This window comes from Tamandua tetradactyla, chromosome 13 (assembly GCF_023851605.1).
Source record: "Tamandua tetradactyla isolate mTamTet1 chromosome 13, mTamTet1.pri, whole genome shotgun sequence".
Lineage (NCBI taxonomy): Eukaryota > Metazoa > Chordata > Mammalia > Pilosa > Myrmecophagidae > Tamandua > Tamandua tetradactyla.
The window spans coordinates 2093528-2118830 of record NC_135339.1 but is presented as its reverse complement, the minus strand read 5'-3'; the positions used below and the strand labels follow the sequence as shown (position 1 = coordinate 2118830).

At 41.7% G+C, this 25303-nt stretch overlaps 1 protein-coding gene and 1 long non-coding RNA gene across 7 annotated transcripts in view; one reads left to right on the top strand and one right to left on the bottom strand.

The window, feature by feature from the left end:
* Positions 1-1653: 1653 nt before the first annotated feature.
* On the top strand, positions 1654-10119 carry LOC143653485 (olfactory receptor 13A1). 4 transcript variants are annotated; one of them, XR_013161317.1, is made up of 5 exons: positions 1654-1751; positions 2907-3024; positions 4569-4703; positions 7844-8910; positions 9625-10119. XR_013161317.1 is itself a non-coding variant. In XM_077124515.1 (4 exons), exon 4 carries the CDS (start codon positions 7915-7917, stop codon positions 8839-8841), a length of 927 nt encoding a protein of 308 aa, XP_076980630.1. In that variant the 5' UTR covers positions 1654-1796; positions 2907-3024; positions 4569-4703; positions 7844-7914; the 3' UTR covers positions 8842-9062. The 4 variants fall into 4 exon arrangements, 1 of the variants encoding a protein (XP_076980630.1); XR_013161316.1 differs by having other exon boundaries at positions 1654-1796; XR_013161318.1 differs by lacking the exon at positions 2907-3024.
* The window catches only part of LOC143653488 (uncharacterized), a 157968-nt gene continuing 141972 nt past the window's right edge, over positions 9308-25303 (bottom strand). For 2 of the 3 annotated variants that reach the window (XR_013161320.1, XR_013161323.1), the window contains exon 5: positions 22068-24011. This is a non-coding gene — a long non-coding RNA (uncharacterized LOC143653488). Of the gene's footprint in view, positions 9845-22067; positions 24012-25303 lie in introns of those variants that run through there. The other variant, XR_013161321.1, reaches the window with a different exon arrangement.

Here is a 25303-nt window from a genome sequence, read left to right as displayed (position 1 = left end):
CATCTCCACATCACCCACCTGTTCTTGCCTATTGTCCATTCTTTTCATTAGAGCCCTTAGCATATTGACCATAGTTATCACTGGTCTAGTGATTCCAACATCTCTGCCAAACCTGCGTCTGGTTGTGACACTTGCTTTGTCTCTTCAGATTGCTTCTCTTCTTTCAGGATGTTCATAATTTTTTTTGTTCAATGCTGGACATTATGTATCAGGTAACAGGGGCTGAGGTGAGGAGACTCTGCGTGTGATGTCCTGTATTTATCTGGCTAGGAGCTAGGCTGGGCTTAATCTTTGCCACAGCTGTAGGTGTCAGAGCTTCGGTTTCCTTTAGGTCCTTATCTTTGTCTCCATTGTCAACTTTGGGTTTTCCTAAAAACAGAAGTAGCGTCTGTGCCTTACAGCTTTCCCAGTGTAATCCACTGTAACTCTACCAGAGCCCACGGGTGTGGTGGTAGGGTATTAGGAGGGGAAGCATTCTATAATCTTATGATTAAATCTCCATTTTTTCCCTTTTTTAGTGGGCTTGAGTCCCTAGTATGTGCTACTCAGAAGAATTTCTTAGCAATTCCATCCTCCCCTTTGTGTGTCAGGAAGGCCAGCAGTGCTCCAGCCGTCCCATTGCTTTTCCCAAGGTCAGACAAAACTCCAGAAGGTAACTTCCCCTGAGAGCAGGGCCCTGACACCAAGAATAGAGCTGTCTGGGCATATTCCAACATTCTTAGTTTTCCAAACCTCTTAACTGAAGGACAAGGGAATTTTTTTTTTCCTACACGCTTCACTGTGAGAACCTGGGCAGGCTTCTGGAAGTAAAACTCACAAAAGTGTGGGCGCTCCCTAAGACTGGGCCATCGGGGTTTACAGCTCGTCCACATTCAGCCTCCAGCAATTCATCCAGGGCTGTGTGTGTTCCTGCCAGCTTGTGGCTCCAGCAGCAGCTTCTGTTCCCAGGAAGCTGTGATTCCCTGTGTCTGCCTGTCCCTTCACACTTGTGGGTAGTGGTCTGTCCTGTGACCTCAATTCTCTGGTCTGTCTGAGAAGAGTTGTTGATTTTTAGGCCTGCCCTGTCTGATGAGTCTCATGGCCCAGCGTGCAGCTCTCTTCTGGTCAGTCGTGCACACCTCTTCTTTCCTTCATCAGGTGGCAGGTATTTGGGGTCTGCAATACTCTACAGACAGCCACCACTCTGGGACCGACTTTTTCTGGACACTGTATGAGAACTCGTTTTCTTGTTTTGTGTCTTCAAATTTCAACGTGTTGATCATTTGTTTCTACTTATTTCACCTTTCCTTCATCTTCTCCCTCCTTTCCGTATGATAATTCCCCTTTTCTTTCTTAATTTCTTTTCTGTTGTATGGGGTAAGATATAAGAGTTACCTTCTTCTCCAGTCTTCTTTCTAAATCCTTTCTCCCTAGTTTCCTTTTTCATATCTGTAGCAATTGTTAGTTCCCCCTACCTAAATTCGTTCCCACTTTTCCCGTCCATCTGCCTTCCCAGTTTGATACATTACGCAGATTCCCTTACAGCTAGATGAGACCATGGGGTTAAAGTCTTGCCAATAAAATGTGAGCAGAAGTTATATATTCAGTATCTTCCTTACTTTCTTAAAATAAATTGCCTGACCTGGCATTTCTCTCTCTTCTTTTCCTACAGGTTGGAATATAGAGGCGATGGCAATGCAGCTTGAATCTTGATGAGAATAATGGCCTAGGAATTTGAGAATCATTGACTTGAGAGGAACCTGAGTCCCCAGGTGACTTGATGGAGCAAAGCCACACCCACCGCTCACCTTCAGACAGTTGAGTGAAAGAGAAAATTTCAAGCTACCACATTTTCAGGTGGCTCAGTTGCAGCAGCTCGCCTCTAACCTAACTCATATATTCCTGACTGCCAGCATTACCATCACAGAAAGGAAGTCCCTGTTCATGTGTCTTTTATTTTGCTGAAAAATTAACCGGCACCTAATGCTGCCAAAGCAGAGGTTTTTTGTATAATTGTTTCTCTAGATGATTATGCAAACAACTGCTAAAATGGATTTTCAAGTAGATTAATATCCAACATTTCATTTACTCCAAAGAACAATAGTAAAAGTACATATTATCATACCCATGCTGTAGATGAAAAAACTGGAAATCAGAAGAGTTCTCTGGGACCTACACAATTCACACAGCTAGTTAAGTAACAGAGTCACATCTCAAAGTCATTTGTCAATTATTTAATTCAGTACACATTCCAGGTATATCTTGCTGTTTTGTACAATTATAATTGTTTGAAATGCCTTTTTATAACAAACCCATTAACTATACAACCAGACTAATCAATCACTTAATCTGTGTGTGAAGTGCCAATTATGTTCAGGGCACTTTCCTAGGATAAATAATACAGATACCTGGCTTGTTCCTTTCTTGCTAAGTAATACTGATGGAAGAGCACACTTGTAAATAAGTGCCAAATTGATGGAAGAGAAAATAAATTATTTAAAATTTTATTTTGAGCTCTTTCTATGTTTCATGTACAACGATAATGGGCCAGTTCCTATCATCTTTTAGAATTGAGTCTTGGAGAAGTTGGGAGACTTATCTGAGATTATATGACCAGTAGCTTTAAGGATTTTTATTTCACCCCATGTCTGTCGATTCCAAACTTAATGGCATTGCCCCTAAAGTATGATGGGGGACTCTGAATGTGACAGAGGGTGAGCAGAAGGAATGATTGTCTCCCTCTGGTGAGTCAGGGAAGGCTTAGTGGAGGAGGTGGAGTGAGATCTGGGTGGTATTTGGACAGGGGAGAAAATTTGGGGGTAGGGGAAGTGAAGTGTCAAGGTAGGGGAGCAAGGTGTGAAGGCTGAGCTCCAACAAAGGGGTAGTTCATGTAGAGGAAGATGATGATGTTTGCTCCATGCTTTTAGCCTTCCATGGAGGCAATCCAGAAGTTCTAGCTACCCAACTAATCTCCTTGTCCAGTGGATGTGTGTGAACACGTTATTCGGAGCATCTGAGGACCTGAGTCTACACTGCTGCAGATGTGTGAGTTGAGAGATTTTATCCTACCCCTGCTCTGGCTTAGACCCTCCACCATGCCCTTGGATCAGAAGTCTGAACTGGCTTTTGTGTGAACATTGACACCTGCAAGTCCCCAGCAAAGAGACACTTAATTTAATTGCTCCTTCAGGGTCCACTTAGAGTAATAGCCGTGAACACCTCTCCCAGGTGTTTCCCACAGGCAATGACAAACTTTGTTAGAGATGAGTCACAAATTCTCGGCAAGATCAACTTAAATAGGGGAAGGAAGCCTTCCTCCTGTCTAGACCGATCTTGTCTTAGACTGCACGCTACCTCATTGTCACCCCTGCCAGGACCTCGGCTGTGGTCAGCAGGGGAAGGACAGCCACTCATAAAAGCATTAGCTCCAGAAAGGGGAAAGAATTTCTTCAAGGTAATTATGAATATTCAGGGCAGTATAAACGAATGAGAAAAGTTCTGATTATAATTCTAAGTCTGTTTAATTATAATCATGAATTGCATGAAAGACCTCATGGTTTCTGTTTAGCTGACCTATGGTCAGTGACCTTTGTGTATTTCTCATGTGTATCATTACTGTTTGATCAGCCAATGAAGTAATAATAAATGGGATGCTAAAAGTGGCTGAGAGTTGAGGGTTTGCATTTTACATCTCAAACATAAATGATCATAAACATCTTTATTTCTTTTCTTTTCTTTCATTTCTTTGACATTTGACTGAGTTGGACTTAGGCAGGCAACTGCCAAATTACACAGAATCAAGGTTACAAAGAATTCTGGACTCAAATCCCAAAGCCTTAAGGCTAGATGCTAATATTTGTATAATACTAGCTTTGTCACTAATGCTCTGTGTGACTTGAGGGAAGTCACTTAGACTCCTTTGAGTCATGACTAAAGTGGACTTCAGACAAACTTGAAAGTATCAGAATTTGACATTTTCTGACTTTTAGTCTTCTGTTCTTGAAATGTTTGCAATATGAGCATCTACCTTCAAATATAATAGAAGGGCACTGAACTAATATGTATCTGTGAAAATCCTCCAAACTCTTTAAAGATAGTAATGAAGTAGATAAAATTTCCATTATTAATATATAATATATGAGAACTAACAATTTTCCATTTTTGAAACTATGAACCATAAACTGGTACTCAAAACTTCGCTAAAAGTAAGCCCTTTTCCCTGTAAAATTCATCTTATCTTTAGGAAACACTCAATGCAACGGACATTTTTAATTTCAGGGATTTTGAGGAGGGCACTGAATTCTCCTTCTTTAAAATGATAAAAATCATTCGAGATGCATTTTTATTTCCTATAAAGTTTGCTGGAGGGCCTTCTAAATGTGGAAAATAACCACTGTCTGAAAGTACCATCTCTTTGCACATAGGGAGTCATTGTGTTGTTTGAGAGCAGTGTGTGCTTAAATCTGGTGATTGTTACCTGACAGCATTTTCTTTCCCTTCAAATCCTTAGTAATATCTTCATGATGACTGATGAGAGTGAAAACCAATGCTTTCTAAACCTCAGGGAGAAATGTCTTTCCTATTTTCAGGAGAGGAAATGGCTGGCTGAGGTCCAACAGAGATTTCATGGCCATTCTCACGGAAAGAGTCTTGGTGTCTTGCTTCTTTGATCTCCCTATTGACCAATTGGATAAGAAAACTGTCCACCTGCTCTGGAAATTACAGTGAGCGGATAATTATCTGAAGGGGTAATTTGTTCTCTGAATGTGAGTCAGTTTATTGAAGCTGCCTTTTGCTGAGCACCTGTTCAAAACCATTTACGTTTTGTTTTTTTTTCTATCCTCTTTCTGGAGTTGAATTAAAAGAAAGATCAGGTTTAAGGTTTCCTTCATGGTTTTCTTGGTGCTCTAGTAGTGGTGGGATGGATCTGGTGCACAAAACGCTCAGTAGTGTTTGGTGATGGATATACTTATCTCCTCCCAGATGCCACCAGAGAGTTATGACTCTGATATTGCTTGGAATGTACTTTGGAGTAGACAGTGATGGCTCAGGGATTCAGGTGGTAAGAATCCTAGGGAGGACCTCAGTGGGAAGTGCTGAAACCTCCCATTGAGACATCCATGGGGCAAATCCAACCCCACTATTTTCAACCAACCTCTGCCTTTCAGCCTCACAGTACCCCCTGCAGTTAAACAAAATCACTCACTGGACTATGGTGAGGAGTAAATAAACTTAGCCGGTTATGTTTTCAGATCCTTGCCTCGAACTGTAGAAAAGAAATTCTTCAACCCTTTGTCTCTTTCACAAACAAAATATGAAATAATCTGAAGAATATTTTATTTATTATATCCACCAAAGTGATTGAGCTGAGCCCTGATACTTTGCTGCTAGAAGGATGCACAGGTGGAACTCTTCATATCTATCAGCTTTGAACAGAATTCATACAAATACAGCCTGATTGCTCTAAATAGGAATTTTATGCTATGCAGAGGACAGTGCCTTCACCTTATAAACTGCTGATATGTCTCAAAATATAGGTGAAGTTCGAGTATTTTACATAAACATTGTAAGGATTCAGTGGTGGATTAATTTCTGGAAACTTGACAAAAAAACAGAATTCTTAATTTAAAATAAACATCTTCCTTATCACTTGTGATGAACAAAGAGTTGAAAAGAAGGAAGAAGCAAATGTGATGGCATGTGTTTTCATCTTGAGCAATACAGGACATGCTCTCCCTTGAGAACAGAAAGCATCCTGCTTTGACTCATACTAGGGTCTTCTTTAGTATTATTTAAACAAACATATTTGAGTGCCTGCCAGTTCCATGTTGGGCTCCACACTGGATGCCATTAAGGGATGTCCAGGGATGAAGGAGGCATTGGCAGCTACCCTAGGGAAGACAGTCAGGTAACCCTATCATGCAGTGAGGTGTGACAGGTGCTAGGATAGAAGTCAGAACAGAATATGTTGGAGACACAAAGGAGAGAGTGGTCCTTTCTCTCTTGGGAAGGGATGTTAGGAAAGGAGGGAGCTGATAATTGACCTGGTTCTTGAGAAGGAGGAAAGTCCTGTCTGAGGGAGCTGCAAAAACAGTCAAGAAAGCCTGACGTGTCCTGGTGCAATGGAAAGACTGATCATGTGGATATGGCAGGAGCTTTGGTCTTGAGCAGTATGATGAGGGGAAAGAGATGGGCTGGAGAGGAGATGGATCCAGGAGGAATAGCTGGGGAGCTTTTGTCTGTTAGCAATGTGGAGCCACGGAAACATTTCTAGCGGGTGAATTACAAGATACCTCTGTTGTTTAGGAAGATTATGATATAGAAAAAGCAGAAAATACAGATCAGCAAAAAGAAGGAAGTGAAAATCAACCATAATCCATTCTCACTGTTCAAATATGTTGGGCTGCCATTTGCTAGATGTTTTACCTACAGTACAATTACAAACATGCTTAAAAAAAAAACAAATGGATCTTATTGCACAAAATATTTATAGTCTTTGCTCATGCTATTTCTATAAGCATCAATAAAACACTCTAAAGTTGCATTTTGACAACCACACAGCATTCCATTATACCATTACATCACAATGTACTCTTAAGAAGACAGGTTGATTTCAAATTTTTACAATTATAAATAATTCTGTATTGACATCTCAAAAATAGCTTTGATTATTTCCTTAGGATAAATTCCTGCAAGTAAAAATTCTGGCTCAAATGGAATGCATATTTTAAAAAGCCCCCATCTTTGCCGTCACGCTAGTGCTGGTCATTATCTTTGCCAAATCATGGATGATTAGGAGTGGATCATGGATTTAGTCTGCATTTCTTTGACTGAGATTAAATGATGCTATACAGGTTATGTATTTACTATATATATATATATATATATATATATATATATATATATATATATATATATATATTTCCTATATATGTATATATTTCATTGCATTTACTATATATATATATTTCCTTTATTAGAGAATGTGCAGGTTTACCAAACAATCATGCATAAAATAGAAGGTTCCCACACACCAGTCCACCACCAACACCTTGCCTTGGTGTTGAGTATTTGTTACAATTGATGATAGCACATTGTAAAATAATACTTATTTAAATCAAGTCCATGATTTGACTTAGGGTTCACTGTGCAGTGTAGGTCCACGGATTTTTAAAAAACTTTTTATTCTATTACCTTATATACAATCTAACATTTCCTCTTTGGATCACTTTCAGACAAATATTTCAGTACTATTAATTGCATTCACTATGTTGTGCTACCAAACCATCCATTCCTCAAACATTCCCATCCTTCCAAATAGGAACCCTGCACATTTTTTTTCATTTTTTAAATTTATTTATTAATTTAAAAAATTAACAACAAAAATATTAACATATCATTCCATTCTATATATACAATCAGCAATTCTCAATATCATCATATAGTTGCATATTCATCATTTCTTAGAACATTTGCATCGATTTAGAAAAAGAAATAAAAAGACAACAGAAAATGATAACAGAAAAAAAAAAGATTATACATACCATACCCCCTACCCCTCACTTTCATTTATCACTAGCACTTCAAACTAAATTTATTTTAACATTTGGAACCCTGCACATTTTAAACCTTAACTTTCCATTCCCCATCCCCGCCCAGTCTCCTGGTAACCTATATTTTAGATTCTGATTCTATGAGTTTGCTTATTCTAATTGCTTAATGACTGGTGTGGCGTGTTCATGCCTTTTGCCTATCGTTATATAAGTATGTTTGCCTCGATTAATAAGTCTTAGTATATCTGTTTGTCAGGTATAAATGGACATGGTGGTAGCCTTCCTAAGACATCTCTCATTTCTCTTTCAAGCCTCCAAATCACACAAAACTGTGGGTGAAGATTCTCCTGAGAGTCTCAGAAACTCTTTCAGCCCGAGCACCATGAGTAACCAGACTCTGGTAACAGAGTTCATACTGCAAGGCTTTTCGGAACACCCAGAATACCGCATGCTCTTATTCAGCTGTTTCCTCTCCCTCTACTCCATAGCCCTTATGGGGAATGCCCTCATCGTCTTGGCCATCACCTTCAACCCCGGGCTCCACACACCCATGTACTTTTTCTTATTCAACTTGGCCTCCATGGACATAATCTGCACCTCCTCCATCATGCCCAAAGCCCTGGAGGGCCTGGTGTCAGAGGAGAGCGCCATATCCTATGGGGGCTGCATGGCCCAGCTCTACTTCCTCACCTGGACTGCATCCTCGGAGCTGCTCCTCCTCACTGTCATGGCCTATGACCGGTACGCGGCCATCTGCCACCCCCTGCATTACAGCACCATGATGGGCAAGGCCTTCTGCAGCGTGCTGGCCACCAGCGTGTGGGGGCTCTGTGCCTTCAACACGGCCATCCACACCGGGCTGATGATGCGCCTGGACTTCTGCGGCCCCAACGTCATCACCCATTTCTTCTGTGAGGTGCCCCCCCTGCTCCTTCTCTCCTGCAGCTCCACCTACGTGAACAGCATCATGATTGTCCTGGCTGATGCCTTCTATGGCTTAGTCAACTTCCTGATGACCGTCGTGTCCTACGGCTTCATCATCTCCAGCATCCTCAAGATGCGTACGGTGGAGGGGAGGAGGAAAGCCTTCTCCACCTGCTCCTCCCACCTCATTGTGGTGTGCATGTACTACACGGCTGTCTTCTATGCCTACATAAGCCCTGTCTCCAGCTACAGTGCGGAGAAGAGCAAGCTGGCTGGCGTGCTGTACACCATGCTGAGCCCAACCCTCAACCCCCTCATCTACACTTTGAGAAATAAGGAGGTTAAAGCCGCCCTCAGAAGGCTTCTTCCCTTCTGCAAAAGTTAAATGTGCCTTCTTTGAAGTTCTTCTCTTGGGATGCTGATGTGTGTGATGAGTGCGTTTGGGGACTGGAAGGTAAGTAGAGCTGTCTGCATGGATGAGTTCAGAATTCTGGTGCCCTGGGAGACGTGTGGTTGGGTGGGAGCCCATAAGCCTTGGGGAGAGTGGGTCTCATGGCCTGTCTCCAAGTTAATATTGAGGCTATGCTTGCAGTGGAACAAGGCTCCCTGGGAGAAGGAAATGCTCCTTGTGTTTTAGAATGACTGGAGCAAGAAGATCTGGGTTTCTTTCTCCTTTTCATTTTTGTATGTACAACACTCAGGCTATAAAATGACATATCCCTTCGGAAGGTTTGTTTCTTGTAATTTTTTTTAATTAATAAAAAATTTTTAAAAAAATGACATATCCCTAAAACCACACCTAGAATTTTGGTGTGTGAGCCTGACAAGGTTAGGCAGGATGGTTCCTCAGTACTTAGAAGGCGAGAATTGCCAGACCGAAGAATTTCTTTTAAGTGGTAGACTTCTGGTCCCTAAGAAACATTCTAGCTCTACTCTCATCTCACATGTTTCCTCTGGAGCCAGCTGGATGCCAAAAAATTCTGATTTCTAAGGCCAATCGTTGCTTCTGTTTTTCCCTTTTCTTTTTACTAACACTCAAGGTGAAATATACTATGATAATCACTTTGTTTTTAATGGAGAAATTCCAACTTTAAAATTGGACATGTGGACTATCCATCTAGAAAAATGCCCACGATTTATCATCCAACCCCCGTGAATTTGTTTTCAGTAGTGTCGATTTGACTGGCCTCACTGGCCTGGAGTGGGGACAACTACAAGGACTCAGCTCTGCACATCTACCCAGCATTGTAAGAAGGCGATGCCGTCCTTCCGTTGCTTCAGAGTAAAGCCAGGTGCATAAACCCTTCGTGTCTAATGCAGACAGGCCTTGGGACTTGTGCTCCATGTTGTCAGGAAACCAGACCAGGCTCTATTCCTTCCAGAATGATCTATCAATGATGAAAGAAGCAAGATGTAACTATGGAATTGTATCTTTGGGACTGAATAAAGGTACACATTGTTTGCTATTGTAGGTGGAAGCTAAAAGTAGAGTTCGACCTTTCATTTGTAAGGGGTGACTTGTGCATGGTTCTTTATCCAGTACTTTCATTATTCAGAAACAAATTGATTTGGGGCACAAATTCAAGAATTTGATGAATCGTGAGCTGATTTTGACACAGCACATAGATCAATACGAGCAAGCTAGCCTTTTCTAATAGAATTCTGACCCCTAATAATGTGTTAATCCCACAGTGGCCTCTGAAACTTTCCAAGCAACAAGACTTTGAAAACTACCATTAATGACTCGTATGCCATGGAAAGCATTTATTGTATTATTCATCTTGATTTCTCATCATTTTTACATTTTCTACATTTTTTGTAGAATGTTATGTAGAAAAATTATAAAGAATTTTTTTTAATAATAAGTATTTAGACAAATATAGAGTGAACATTATTAACTGGACAAAACCAGAAATACGAGACTTGATTCTATCCTTATACAGCTGGTAATCCAGTTAAGACACTTGTACATGTAGTAATGAACAGTAAAAATAGAAAACTATAGAGAGTGCTGTGTTGCAAGGGATGAGGCAATGGAGTCATGGGTGCTCAGAAAAGAGGTGGGGTATTGGGGAAAGAGCCTTGAGAAGGGAGTGAAAAGGTCAGGGTTCAAGTCCCAAATCTCTCAGCAGCGCTCAAATGATTGATTAGGGCATTATTTCCTTCTCATATAATGGGGACAATAAATCAAACCTGGAGTTGCTGCTAAAATGGAATGAGAGAAGTGCAGAGAATGACATCAAGTGCTAGGAACAACCAAGACACAGCTATCAGTGAGATCCTAGAGCAGGGAGCCGCTGAGGAAGCCTGATGCCTCTGGCAGATCCTCGCAACAAGCAACCCCTTTCTCCTGGCACAGGTGATCTGAGTGGCTGGCCAGAGAAGGTAAGTTGGGGCTGAGTGGCCTGGGATACAGGGAGGGACTATTGGGGCAGCTGTGGACTGGACCCTCTAAATACTGACCAAGTGAAAAGAGGCAATTAGGGTGGGTGAATGGGAAGCCTTCAAGTGCTTCCTGATGTGAATGGATCCATCCATCTCAGGATGCTTCAGGTAGCATACCCACTCAGGGAAGGCAAAGTAAGGGAATTCCCTGACACAGATGGATTCTCAATCTTCCTTGCTGGTGGGTTCTCCTAGATCCCCAAATCCATCTTCTTTGGCCCAAGCCTTTGCTCCTGCTATCCAAACTCAAACAGGTATATTGCAGTCATCAGATCACACGTCTCTTCCCTGTCCAGGTTGATGCAGCTTCCTCTGAACACTCTGTGAGCAGCAGGTCCTCCCTGCTGTGGCCTCTTAGGCCCAGGTGGAACATCTCTCCCTGCCAAAGCAACCTGTCTTACCCAGTGTTTACCTTCTCAGGAACAAATGCATTCTCTCCCTTCAACTGACCTGCCAACTGAGGCTTTGTTCTTTTAGTAGCCTTTTGCAAGATCTAACACCAATTTGCTTCTCTGAGCTGAGACAGATAAGTAGCTCTTGCTCCCCCCATAATGCTATGTCTTAAAATGAGTCCTTGTGATTTAATGCAGACAAACCCACGACTCCACAGGCAGTACCTCCTGTGACAGCTGACAACCTCACATTATCAAGTCTTCAGAGCCACAGAGAGGAACTGAGAGAACTTCCACTTCACCAACTTCTCTGCTTTTTGACTTTGATAATGCATATAAGTAAGGCAAATACATTCTTTCTTGATTCCGAAACCACTAACTAGTCTTTACCTTTTTTTTTTTTTTTCACACGGGCAGGCACCAGGAATCGAACCTGGGTCTCCAGTTTGGCAGGCGAGAACTCTGCCACTGAGCTACCGTGGCCCACCCTAGCCTTTACCCTTTTGACCTCCAAGAGTAAGCAGACCCTTGCTAAGTGGGGAAACCAGAAGGGTTTACCAGCAACAGAAACCATCTGATGGAGACATGACCTGGGACTGCAGGGCATCCAGGTCTCTTTCTGTGGATGCTGCTTCTTGAACTTTCTGGACAATAAGGTGGTGGTATGCTTGGGTTTTATACTTTCCTTTTTCTTCAGGTTAGGGTTTGAACCTGGAGTTTCAGGATTTCTCCACCATGGCAGTATGCATTTGGGGCTGGATAAATCTTCATTGTGGAGGCCTCTCCCTGGGCACTGCAGGATGTTGAACAGCATCTCTGGCATCTGTTCACTAGATTCTAGCAGTGCTGCTCCAGCTATGACAACTAAGGATGCCTACAGACACTGCAAAAGTCCCTAGGGGCAAGATCAGGCCTTACTTTAATTTCCTTCCTGCTCAAGCATGTACCATGCAACAGGTTGGTTTAAGCAATGAGAATTACTGGCTCGCGGTTTCGAGGCTAGGGGAAGACCTAAACTGGGGTGTTATCAAAGTGATGCTTTCTCCCAGAAGACTGTGGCTTTCGGGGGCTGGCTGTCAGCACTATTTGCTTCCTTGGCTTTCATGTCACATGGCAGCCTCTTCTGGCTTCTTTCTTCTCTCCTAGGTTCCACTGACTTTCAGCTTCTGCCTGCTCCCTGTAGTTTGTTTTTCTGTCTGTGACTTTCTCTATAAGGATATGGTAATAAGATTAAGACTTATCTGGATTTTGCTGGGCCACACCTTAACTGAAGTAACCTCATCAAAACGTCCTAGATAAAATGGGTTCACATCCACTTGTATGGATTACGCTTAAAGGCATACTTTTTGTGGGTTCATATCTCCAAGCCATCACACTCTTCTGAATTGCAGCCTACCAGATACTTCTATCTCACATTTGGAATGATTTATGGTCGCTACTGTGCTGTTTTTACCTTCACATAACAGTCATTGAAAGCTCCTATATGCCGGCTTTGGGGCTAATACTGACATACTTCATCTCCAGTTCTCTGGGACCACTATATAAGAGGTTAAGCAACGTGTCCAAGTTGCACAACCACTGAGTGGTGGAGGAGGATTTTTGAATGGCAACTTCATAACCCAGAGCATATGCTCTTAGCTACCAACACATATTATAGGTCACCATGGGTTCCAGCTTCTGTGCTAGCCACTGCTGGTACAGTAAGGAGCTTCACTTTCTCCTCCCCTGGCTCACAAGGAGCAAGTCTGTTGCAGCTCCCGCCAACCTGACCAATGGGTCTGGAATAGCAATCTTTTTGAAAGGTAATACTGGTCTCAGCAGAGGACACACAATTTAGATCTGACCAACATTGGTCTCAGCCACTGAACTGGTGCAATTGTCTATCTCACAAACAATGGAGGTGGGAGACCTGAATCACATTTCCAGAAGGGCCTTGTCCAGCAGCTGCAGGCATTTATTCCAGAGAAAGGACATCTCCTCAGGACTGGAGGAGTCCTATCACATTTAATCTCTATTGCATGGAGTAGATTTTAATTTCATTTTCTAAATTTAATCTAAGCACCTCCTTTCTCTTGGAATAGTATACTGGAGGAGTTACTTTCATCCAAGGCAAGCAAGAAGCCATTTTGCCTACTCCATCTGGAAGGGGACATGACCCATGTGCACGCTAGTTCTTAGTGTCCTCTAGACCTGGAGATAGCTTGGCCCTTCTGGGAGGAGGACTCTAAGCACGGGACAGACACCAGAAAAGAGTTCCAGAATCTCAGCAACCACAGCTTGAGTATTCCTGGTCCTCTCTTCCAAAGCATAGGATGAGGAGAGAGCCTGGGTTCTCAAGGACAATGTCTCTTTACACCAGTCCCATGTCACACTCAAGGATGAAGCAATGGCTGGGCTTTGTTTTGTCCCTTCTGTGGAGTGAGCACCCTCAAGTCTCTGGGAGGCTGGGATTCCCGATGTGTCTGAGTCTGAAACTGTTTAATATTAAGTCTATCTGACTCTCTAATCTCTTTGTTTTCCCCTTAAGCACTCAGACTATAATAGACTAATCAAAAGAATGAAACCTATCAGAATGCCTCACTTCTCTGGATGTTATGAACTCTAGTCAATAGATGTAATTTGATGTCAGATATATCCCAGGTCATATTGGCACCTGGAAAAACTCAGAGCCCAAATTATAATCCAACCTTTGCTTGGGTTCCCTGAGATGCAAAATGAGCTGGTCTCCATAACTTTCATGTGAGTCGGTGTGCTGGGCATTGGATGCACTGCATGCTCCTGCTTCCCTCTTCGCTGGGGTGCAACTCCCTAAGGGCCTTGAGTTCCTGTGGCAGCATGTACTGATTATTAATCTACTGTCTCTCAGCTCTATTACTAGACTTCTAATTCGTAACCCTTGGACTGGGATTCTGCAAACCTTATTTATCCTTTGCAGCAGGATTTCTGTTAGTCTCTGCCAGTAGGAGATGCTACAGCGAGCCTGGAAAGCTGGAGGAGGAGAGGGACTTACTCCAACCCATTAGCCTCTTGTTTCTGTCAACCCCACCTAACAATGGTTCTTCAACTTTGCAGCAGTTATTGAGTACAGTGGTACTGGCTGGTTGCAGTTTTCACACTTGCAGGACCAGCTTCATCAGAGTCAGCAGAGGTGCTGATACCAGCTCATCAGTGTTGCCTCTCCCAAGGCCCAAGTCCCAGCTCAGCGGGACTCTACTCCATGGACCTGAGCTTCCAGCAGAGTCAGACAGTGGTCCCTCCTCAGGGCTCTGAATCCCAACTCTGACTCTCTTCACCCCACAGGCAGCTCAGGAGCACCGCCCACAAGTTGTGTCCTCCTCAGAGGTCTCTGATCCTGTTCAGGGAAGCCTCCTCTCCAAGCTTCTCAGTTATCACAGAGCTCCTCTTAGAGCTGCTGTCTGCAGTTACCATCTCTGTATCATCTTCAGTGTTCCTTCGTGTCATTGCAGTTCTCCCAAATTTGTCTAACCAACTCCCTACACTAAATTCTCTCTGTTGAAATGTGTGCTGTGGTTTCTGTTCTCCTGCCTGGGCACTGTGTGATGCAGCCCTTCCTTTAATGGGTCTTTGACTCGATGCTGCTGCTGCCACTTGTGGTTTCTGTCCTGAGTGCTTCAGGCTCTGACAGATCCAAGCCTTGCTCTTTCTGATTTGGTCTTGGACACTAAGTGCTGGCTAAGTCTGTGATGACAAAAGCTCTTTCTGCCCCAGGGGCAAGGGGACCATAATTCTGAGTTTGCCAACATTATGAGGATCCCACGTGATGTCCCCTATGAGAGTTAAAAGTCCTACCAGGTTTCCTCCTACAGATTGCAGAGATCCGCTCTTAAGAGGTCAGCCTGCAGGATGGTGCAGAGAAGAAGCTCTCTCTTTTTTTTTGTTTTTCAAAGCTTAACAGGTTTATTGAGGTGAGGGAGCAGGGAGAAGGTAGGTGGGAGAGTGAAAGAGAGATAGCAGGTGGGGGTCTGGAGATGGTTTCTGCCCAGGGAGCCAACAAAAGGAAAGAGAAAATGGCTCTGGCTCTCTGCCTTGCTCTGGGAATTGTGTTTTAAAGATGCAGTGAAGGGAGGGTGTCCATTAAGTGGTATGTCATCCCTTGATGAGATGGGGGTTCATTAACTTATGATTTGATTGGTTTCTGGGGTTCTGACACACTGCTCTGTTACTGACACACTGATCTGTCTCTCAAATATCAGGGAGATGAACCTCTTTGACTCCTCTAGAAAGCTTTCTTTACTGTCCTGATTTGATTCTGGGTGTCAGAGCAATGCTTGTATCCCTATTTCCCATCTCTGGATGAAGGCACTTACTTTCCTGATGCACTTACGACAGGAGCAGAACAGCCCTTATCACTCTTTCTTCAGATGTGGAGCTAATAATCTTGGTTTGCCATGTGAAGCCCCCTTTGCAGAGGGCCTTAGGAGTGCCACGACACTCACCTGTTTCCACCCCCTTTCTGACACATCACAGAGTTCCAAAGGCGCAGATCAGTTCTCTCGGATCCTGAGGTCCACAATCCGACACAACCATAAGCCAGTTCTCTTAGTCAGCTGTCTGGTCAATTCGGGCTGAGAGTATGGGCCTCAGATGCTGGAGACTAATTTAACTTTAAGGGGACTCGGAGATTACAGTGCAGTGGTGCAGTGCATATAAACAAAGTAAAGCCAGAAGGCTATTACTTGAATCATTAAGGCCTACATAATTTATTGCTAAACTATTCTTTTCCTGCTGGCATGGTTATTTGGTCAGGGACAACCATATAATTATCTCAGTTCCAACTATGTCAATGTGAAATTTCTTCCCTTCCTCCACCCCTCCTTCCATCCCTCCCCTCCTTCCCTACTTCCTTCTCACTACAAATACATATCTTGCCATTATCAAGCTCCTGTTTGCAGATACAGCAGTGAGCAGGACATGCAAATAATGTGCTGCTATCTAATGGGGGAGAAAATTCAACAAATAATGAAAATAAAGTGTCATGATAGGGGAAACACACTCAGTAGAGAAACCTCACCTGCCTGCAGGGATCAGAAAAGGCCTCTTGTAACAAGGGTCATTTAAGCAGAGATCTAAAGGGTACTAGGGAACAGGGTCATATAGGGTCAGTGTGGGACAGAAGGACAGTATTCTAGGCACAGGGACACCTGGTAAGAGTGCAGGTGGGCAAGAGTGAGTGTAACACATCTGATCAAGGGAAAGAAATAAAAAAAACAGTTAATCTGAATTAAAAGTGGTGGGAAAATGACTCTCAGCAATCATTTTATGCAGTGAAGATGGCGAGGCATATATCAGACCCAGGGAAATGTATTTTATCCTGACAATAATTTAAAAAAGAAATGCTTCCCTTTGCAATTTCTTACCATGAGAAGTACCTCATTAATCAATCCTATTCACTCCTGTTGATGGCCGCCGAGCCCAGTGTCTGACTGATAATCTCTTGGAAATTGTATTATTGTGGGGATTCTTGAACCTGTTGAATGTAAATACATAAAGAATGCCCCAGTACAGGTATGTCTCTTTGTGTGTGTGTGTGTGTGTGTGTGTGCGGGGAATCATTTTACTGTGCAAGTAGACCTTTTATTTTCCCTTCCATGCTGTGGCAGTGTGGTAGGCTGAAAAATATTCACCTACCCCTTTCCACTCAGCTATATTTGCTTCCTATACCCTGGAACCTGTGAATACTACTTTATCTGACAAAAGATGTGAGTAAGTAAGAGATCTTGATGGGAGGAATTTATCCTTTGTTACCCAGCAGGGCTCCAAGTCACAAATATTCTAAATCTCACATATCACAGGCAGAGGAGAAGGCAACATCAAGATGGAGGCAGATACTAGAACCATGTGGCCACAAACAGCCAAGGGCTATTGGGTGGCTGCCAGAAGGCGGAAGGAATGGATTTTCTCCTAGAGCCCTTGGAGAGAGTGTGGACACCTTGAATTCCTGACATCAACTTTAGTTCCAACTTCTGGTCTCCAGAACCATGGGAGAATGAATTTCTCTTATTTTAAGCTACCCAATTTGCTGTAATTTATGTGGCAGCTGTAGGAACTAATATACTCATGGATGATGAATATGTCCTAACACAATTTCTGAAATAAAAAGGAATAAAGTCCATTTGTAACGGAATCTTGTCCTTCCATTGAAAAGCAACTGGGTGCAGTTGACCATTTGGTGGATCACTCTTACCTAGGCACCACTGCTTAGTAACACAGTTGACCTCCATATTCATTGGGTTTCCAAGGGAACTGAGCTAGTACATAAACAAAGATCAAATCCTTCTGCAGAAATGGAAAGTATTTTATTAACCCCTTACCCACAAACAGAGGGAATTTTTAAAAATTTATTTAATCCAAGCTGCTTCCATCCTTTTCTTGCATTTAGGGGAGTTACAGCCCCTCACTTATCATGTTTTTGGTAAATTTCTCTGTGGTGATATTGCATGCTAACCCACTAATTCGGCAGCTCACAACAACAGACATTTCTTTTCTCACTCACAGTTGTGCAGAGCAGATGGTTCTGCTTGGCTCAGCTGGGATTGGGTGGCATGGCCCCAGCTGATGGCTGGGTCAGTTCTGCTCCACCTGTTTTCTCATTCTGAGACCAGTGGCGACCTCGGGTATGTTCTTCTTATGGGTGTTGGGCTTAGTGCAGGAGACTAAGCCAAACCAAGTAAATACATTTAAAACCAGCACTTGCATCATGTCCACTGATGTACCACAGGCCAATGCAAGTCGTGTGGCCAAGCTCAACATCAGTGGGTGGGGAAATATACTGTATCCTATCCTAGCAAAAAGCACCACAACTTCACATGGAAAAGAAAATAGAAGTATGACTATTACAGGGAAGGAGTGAAAAATTAGGAACAATATTCTGGCCCATCACAATAATCCTCTTTGGGCTGCGCAAAGCGAATGCTGTCTCCTAATCTCTTCTGCCTTTTCCCTGATGGAATCTACAATGACTGAATACAAAAAAAGATAATTCTTCATCTAAGAAACTAATAAGAATATGGTGGCTTGCTGGTAGGTGAAAGGAGTCTAGGAGGGTGAGAAAAAGCCTAGGAGAAAGGAAGGCAAAGACAGGGAGAAAGATAGGAAGAATGTGACGTGATATCCTAGGCTAAGATAAAAAAAGCAATATAACTTCTTCCTGGTACTTCCTCTTAGGCTACTCACTTTGGTGCCTCAAGCTACCACGCTAGACATCCAGGTACTCTGAAGCTATCATGTTGAGAGATCACGAAATAAACCACAAAGAAATAGAGAGCTGCCCTAGGTGTTTGATTTTTTACAGCTAAGTGCCAGACATGTGAGTGAGGAAGACATTGACTATCTCCATTCCCAGCCAATATCTGAATCTATATAAGAGCAACTTGTGATTAGGCCATTCAAGGTCCTCCTGGTTTCCCCACAGATGTTGAGGAAGTGCACAATACTGAGCATTAGTTTTAGAGCTTATACCATATGGCTAAGGGCATGGGGTTTTTTGGGGGGTGATGAAAATATTATAAAATTTATTGTTAATAGATATACAACTCTTTGAATATACTAAAGCCATTTAATTGTATATATAAATACCAACTTGAATGACATGTGAATTATATCTCATTAAAGCTGTTTAAAAAGCATGATGAAGAGCTTGTTATTTATAACCGACAGTGACTGTGCATCTCGCCTTCCCTTGCAATCTTGAGGATCCAGCCACAGTATGCCTTGCCTTACAAACATTAGTGCTGGGAAATTTCACTGTGCCCTAGTTTTGACCCATAATTGTAGGATCACTTTTTTTTTTTTTGGTCTTCCATGGCTCCCCAAAGTTTGTGGAAATATCCATGCAATGGTGGGAGTTTGGGTTCATCAGATCTTTTCTTGCCCTGAGGTGTGTGTGGCTTCACATGAGAAATTTGAGGCTTTATTAGAAATAAAGCTGAACCTTACATTGGGTGACTCCTGTGGGAGACTATTCTTCACTTTTAGCTCACGTTGTGTTCTTATCCCCTATTAATGCCCTGGGAGGTCCTGCTGTCTTTCTACTCTGGGGGGTTGGATGATTAAGAGATGAGATGCAACAAAGTCAGGGCACAAAGCGTAGCAAATATGGTAACAAAATGAAGAGTGTTCCACATTTTCCACCTAACTCAATAGCGTTTTCACTTCGTTTAGCTGTATTGTAGAACCCAACTTTTCTTTGGCTGAAATGTGTTGGGAGACATGATTTCAAACATAGATAATATACATATTTTAGAGAAGATGATGTCCAGTTGATAGGGGCTCCAGCTGAGGGATTAGCAGACACGTGAAATCAACAAGGAGAAGAAACAGAGCCAGAGGAGAGGATAGTCCCCAAGGCATATCCATAAAATCATCATGATGGAGTTTTAAAATGTGCAATAAAGACAGGATTAATATTATGAGATAACGTGGTACCTGACTCTCTGATTCTATTTATTCTACTTGGTCACCCAGAATACTCACAAACGTTGAAAATAAATGGGATATTTATGCTTCATTTGAAAATTGTTTCCCTGGTCTTTAAAACCTATCTTAGGAACATGCTGTAATTTGGGACTTTACAAAACCTGGGGTAATTATATGTACTCCACCTTTGAAGATTTTCATGGAGAACAACCCAGACATGTGGGAGTCCACTTTATTTGCACACATAATGAAAGAGTAACTATGATGTTTGCATTATAATTTCCTATTTCCAACAGTGTCCAATTAGCAGCCACCAGAGATCCTAGGCGGACCTTGGTCTCTATCAGGTTTTGTTTCATCTTCTACTAATGAGGTCTGGGTGTGCCTAGGGCCTCCCACTGTTCCTTGTGTGTCCTGAGTGGTTCAAATGATGGTGCAATGGTAAACACATGGGAGGGCAAGTTCATTTCAGCTTCAGATCTGCTCCCAATGGTGTGGGTGTCCTCACCATTTGGAGAAATAGTATCTACGCACAAGGGGACTGCCTGGGTGAGAAGGCTGTTGTCTTCCACCCTGCCCTGGAACATTCCCCAGCAAGCAGGGTCTCTTCCTTGTGCTGGCTGGTACATGAGCTTGATGGGGACCTGGGGCCTGGCAAGCAAGTATGAACGCTTTTTGGAATACCATGTGAACTGACTTACAAATCCCACAGATTGTTGAAGTTTTAATTTCTTTCCCAGGATTTTATCAGGCATGTCTGCATGGAGCAATCACTTGATTGATCCATGTTTGGGGAGTTGATCCCAGTTTGGGGAGCTCTGGATCATATGAGGAAGTATGGATAGCTATCAGGAGTGATGCACATGCTGACCTTTTCTATGGCACAAATTAGGAGCCTCTCAAATGCAAGTATTTATTTTAGTACACTTCCAGCTGCCTAGACAAGTTTCTGGGTTTGTTGGAAGAGCGAAAAAGCAGAGAGCAGAGCTCGGGTTGCTGTCATCTGCATACGGGTGACTCTACTGTGACTGGATCATCTTGCAGTTTGTATGTTGAAAGCTAAAGCAGAATCTGCTCCTCCTCAGCTGACGTCGCCCACTAAAAAGAGTAGGGGTATTGGGGTTTGTCTAAATAAGACATCCAGTTATGAGATCTGAGATTAACACTAGTTAACCAGATTAGGAAAAGCTCATATAAGAGAGGTTTGTGGATTTACATGGTGAAACGGAATATTTATTTTACTAACATGGACAATGGGAGGGAGAATGAATCAAAAAATATTTGGTGGTGTCAGGTCAGGCAATCCCTCTTTCAGTTTTTAGGTAGGGGCTCCAGACAGGAAATCAGAAGATAAAAATTCTTTCCTGGACTGACACATTTAGTGTGGATGAAGGGAAAACTCGCCTTTACCAATCTCTCTCTGGCTTTATGTGAAAAAACCCAGCCTCGTTCTACAATATCAACTAGAATTGGTCTAGTTGTGTGACTCTTCTAATCTAACTTAATTTTTTTCATTTTTAACATTTTTATTGTTGTTATTAACATTTTCATTGAAAAATAACGTATACACACAAAAAAGCAATAAATTTCCAAGTACATTTCAACAGGTAGTTATAGAGCAGATTTCAAAGTTTGGTATGGGTTGCAGTTTCACAATTTCAGGTTTTTCCTTCTAGCTGCTCCAAGATACTGGAGACTAAAAGACATATCAATGTAATTAATCTAATGTAATTTATAATGGTGCAGTTGTGGTTCAGGAAGTCTTATGACCTCAAATGTAGATCAGAATCCTTAAAGGGCATGGTGAGGGAATATTTTTTGGATAGGGCATCATGAGAGAATATTTTTTTGTGGGAATACAGATTTCTGTGACCATAAGTTTTTTAAGGCTGCAATGATTTTCCTTCAGTAACATTCGCCTTGTGTATAACAATATGAATGGAATCCTACCAGAAATATGTGGCGTGGTCAGATGCTCAGCTTAAATAGAGTTTTTCTCCTTGGTAATCAACTATGTAGGGAAATGAGAAAGAGCAATAACAATGCATTTTCATTTATTAAGATTGGCAACCACATGTACAGTTCTTATTTATCCAGGATTTTGTGCTGCACGTAACTCAAACATATTCAAAGATAAAAACTACTCATTTTTACTTAATGATGGGCTACATATGAAATATTATGTTACAGTACATACAACATACAATGTTTCCAAATAATGAAAATTCCAATCACCACACCTACACTATGCTACTTATTTCCTTAAGTTCTTTATCCTTCAGTCATGACACTGCAAAATATCTCAAAGAGAGTTAATTAAAGAATTGGAAAAGCCGATGACAGTGGATGCAATGAATTGAACAACAGTCCAGGAATTCATCCTGGAGGGCTTTCCTGCTGTCCAGTCCCTGGGCACGGTCCTTTTTATGGTGCACCTGCTGGCATACCTGGCATCCATCACAGGAAACACACTCATAATCATTTGCACCTGGGCAGACCGTTGCCTACAGACACCTATGTACTTTTTCCTTAGCAGTTTTTCCTTCCTTGAACGCTGTTTTATAACGACTGTTATTCCCAAATTGCTGGCCATCTTTCTTTCAGGGAGGCAAACAATTTCCTTCACTACCTGTTTCATACAAGCCTTTACCTTTTTCTTTGTGGGAGCAACTGTTTTCTTCCTTATGGCTATCTTATCTCTGGATCGCTACTTGGCCATTTGCAAACCTCTGCATTATCCCACCATCATGAACCCAAGGATGTGTGTCCTCTTGGTCACCGCCTGCTTGGTTTTAGGGTTCTTTCTCATGGTGGTACCAGTTGGAATGCTCTCCCAGTCATCTTTCTGTGGCCCCTATGTCATCCCTCACTTCTTCTGTGACTTTGGGCCCTTAACTAATCTCTCCTGCTCTGACACCAGTTGCATTGAAATGTTGTCCTTCAGCCTTGCCTTGCTCATCCTTCCGACATCCCTCCTCTTAACGGCCGTCGCATACGGCAACATTGTAGTCACAATTTTGCATCTCCCAACAGCCAAGGAGTGACAGAGAGCTTTCTCCACCTGCTCCTCTCACCTCATTGTCCTCTCTCTCACGTACGGCAGCTGTGTCTTTATTTATGTGAAACCAAAGCAAAGGAGCAGGCTGGAGTCCAACAGAGAGGCTGCCCTTGTGAACACTGTGGTGACCCCACTGCTGAACCCCATCATTTACACTCTGCGGAACAAGCAGGTCCACCGGGCTCTGAAGGATGTCCTGTCCAGGGTGAAACTGCAGAAGTAGAATCACAGACTCCAGAGGGGGAAAGCATCTTCTCATTCCTCAAATCCAATCTCCCTTCTCTTATTGGAATCTAAATAGACTTGTGAATATAGATTTGTAGGTCCTTAAACCTCAAAGCTTTGAAGATATGTTTCATGCATGTACTTGTGCTAAGTGAAAGGATGTGAATGGTGAAATACATGGGTATTAAGTATATCAAATTGATTCAAGAATAAATGTGACATTATCACTATTTAGCATTGAATTGTGAAAGACACTTGTGTGTACATAACTGTGGTATTTATAAGATTACTTAAATGGACTCAATATAAATGTTTTCAATGTTGAATACCTTACAAATAAAATAGAATATCAAGCTTTAAAATTCTAGTTCCCAGCATAGTGAAAAAAAAAATTGAAATGCCTGTACCCTAAATTCAAAGTCTTCTCTGGTTTGCCAGTTTGATTTCAATACCAAACCAATGAAGATGAACGACCACAGAGAGAGAAATATTATGAGGTCTGGAAAAAGTAATTGATTAGTTAAGATGGTTTCCCTGCTACAGAAAATTTAAAGGTTTTGTGTGAAATCTAATCAGAGGTGGAAACAATTTTAATCGTGACTGAAAACATCTCTCCAAAATGCACAGCATCTCTTTGAAGAGATCTCTTCATTCATGGAGTGAGAGGTTTGGATGCAATAACCTCTGGATGTCCAGCGATGTGAAATGACACTGTTGCTCCTTAATGAGGCATGTGATGTGTGTAACAGAACATAATTTAACATGGCAGGGAAGTGACATCATAAATGGGAGAATACACATTAGAACTCTAATTTAGCTGTTGAAGATTTTTAATAGGAAATGATGAATTGAGGACGAAATGCTATGTACAAATATCCAGGCAGCTGGGATGTGTTTGGCATGGTTGGCTCATGGGGACCAGCATGGTTTTCATTTTCCACATTGTTCTGCGTTTGCAGGGGTAAAAAGACTGTGTTGAGAAGATTGGAGCACAAAATTCTGTAAGAATTTGAAGAACAAACAGCACAAATTTAGTCTGTCCCACGTGTGTATGAAGACTAAGAATATCAAACTGATTCAAGAATAGACTTGCTGTTATCGCTATTTTGCATTGAATTGTGAAAGACACTTGTGTATACATAACTGTGGTATTTATAAGATTACTTAAACGGACTCAATATAAATGTTCTCAATGTTGAATATCTTATAAATAAAATAGAATATAAAGCTTTAAAATTCTAGTTCCCAGCATAATGAAAAAAAAATTGAAATGTCTGTACCCTAAATTCAAAGTCTTCTCTGGTTTGCCAGTTTGATTTCAATACCAAATCAATGAAGATTAACAAACACAGAGAGAGAAATATTATGAGGTCTGGAAAAACCCATATATCCTATATCCCTTCATATCGACTTCTCACATTTGGGATATTTACTTTGCCATAGCTTTGTCAATGATCTTTCCCAGGATGATCAATGGGTGGTCATTTCTTTGTTTAATCTTGAAAATTAGACAAATGTTAGTGATCCAGTACAATCATCTTTGAGAATCCATTTTGAAAGAAATGGAAAATGTACAAGACATTTTCATTTATTTTTTTCTTGTACATACACAGGTACTCAGTTTAAAAATAACCACAAAGTATGTGTATGCCACATTAAAAATATTTTTATTGAGATATTTTACACACCATGCAGTCCATTCAAAGCATAAAATCAATGGCTCACCATATCATCACATAGTTGTGTATTCATTACCATGATCATTTTTAGAACATTTGCTTCATTTCAGAAAAACAAATTTAAAAAAAAACCCATACATCCTATATTGCTTACCCCTCCTTCTCATTGACCACTAGTGTTTCAATCTACCCATGTTTTTTACTCCTTATCCTCACTTTTTATTTATTTATTTATTTGTCCTTAGTTTTACTCATTTGTCCATACTCTGAATATGCAGGGCATTAGCCACAAGGTTTTCACAGTTGCATGATCACACAAAAAGCTCTAGTTATACAGTCGTCTTCAAGAATCAAGCTATGAAGTACAGTTCAACAGTTTCAGGTATTTCCTTCTAGCTATTTTAATACTCTAAAAACCAAAAAGGGGTATCTATATAATGCAATAAGAATAATCTCCAGAATAACCTCTCTATTTGAAATCTCTCAGCCACTGAAATTTTATTTTGTTTCATTTCTCTCTTCTCCTTTTGGTCAAGAAGGTTTTCTCAATCCCATGATACCAGCTCCTGGCTCATCCTGGGGAGTCCTTTCCCACGTTGCCAGGAAGATTTA

Excerpts from the sequence above, each read along its gene's own strand:
- LOC143653485 (XM_077124515.1), top strand. The coding sequence starts at position 7,915 with ATGAGTAACCAGACTCTGGTAACAGAGTTCATACTGCAAGGCTTTTCG.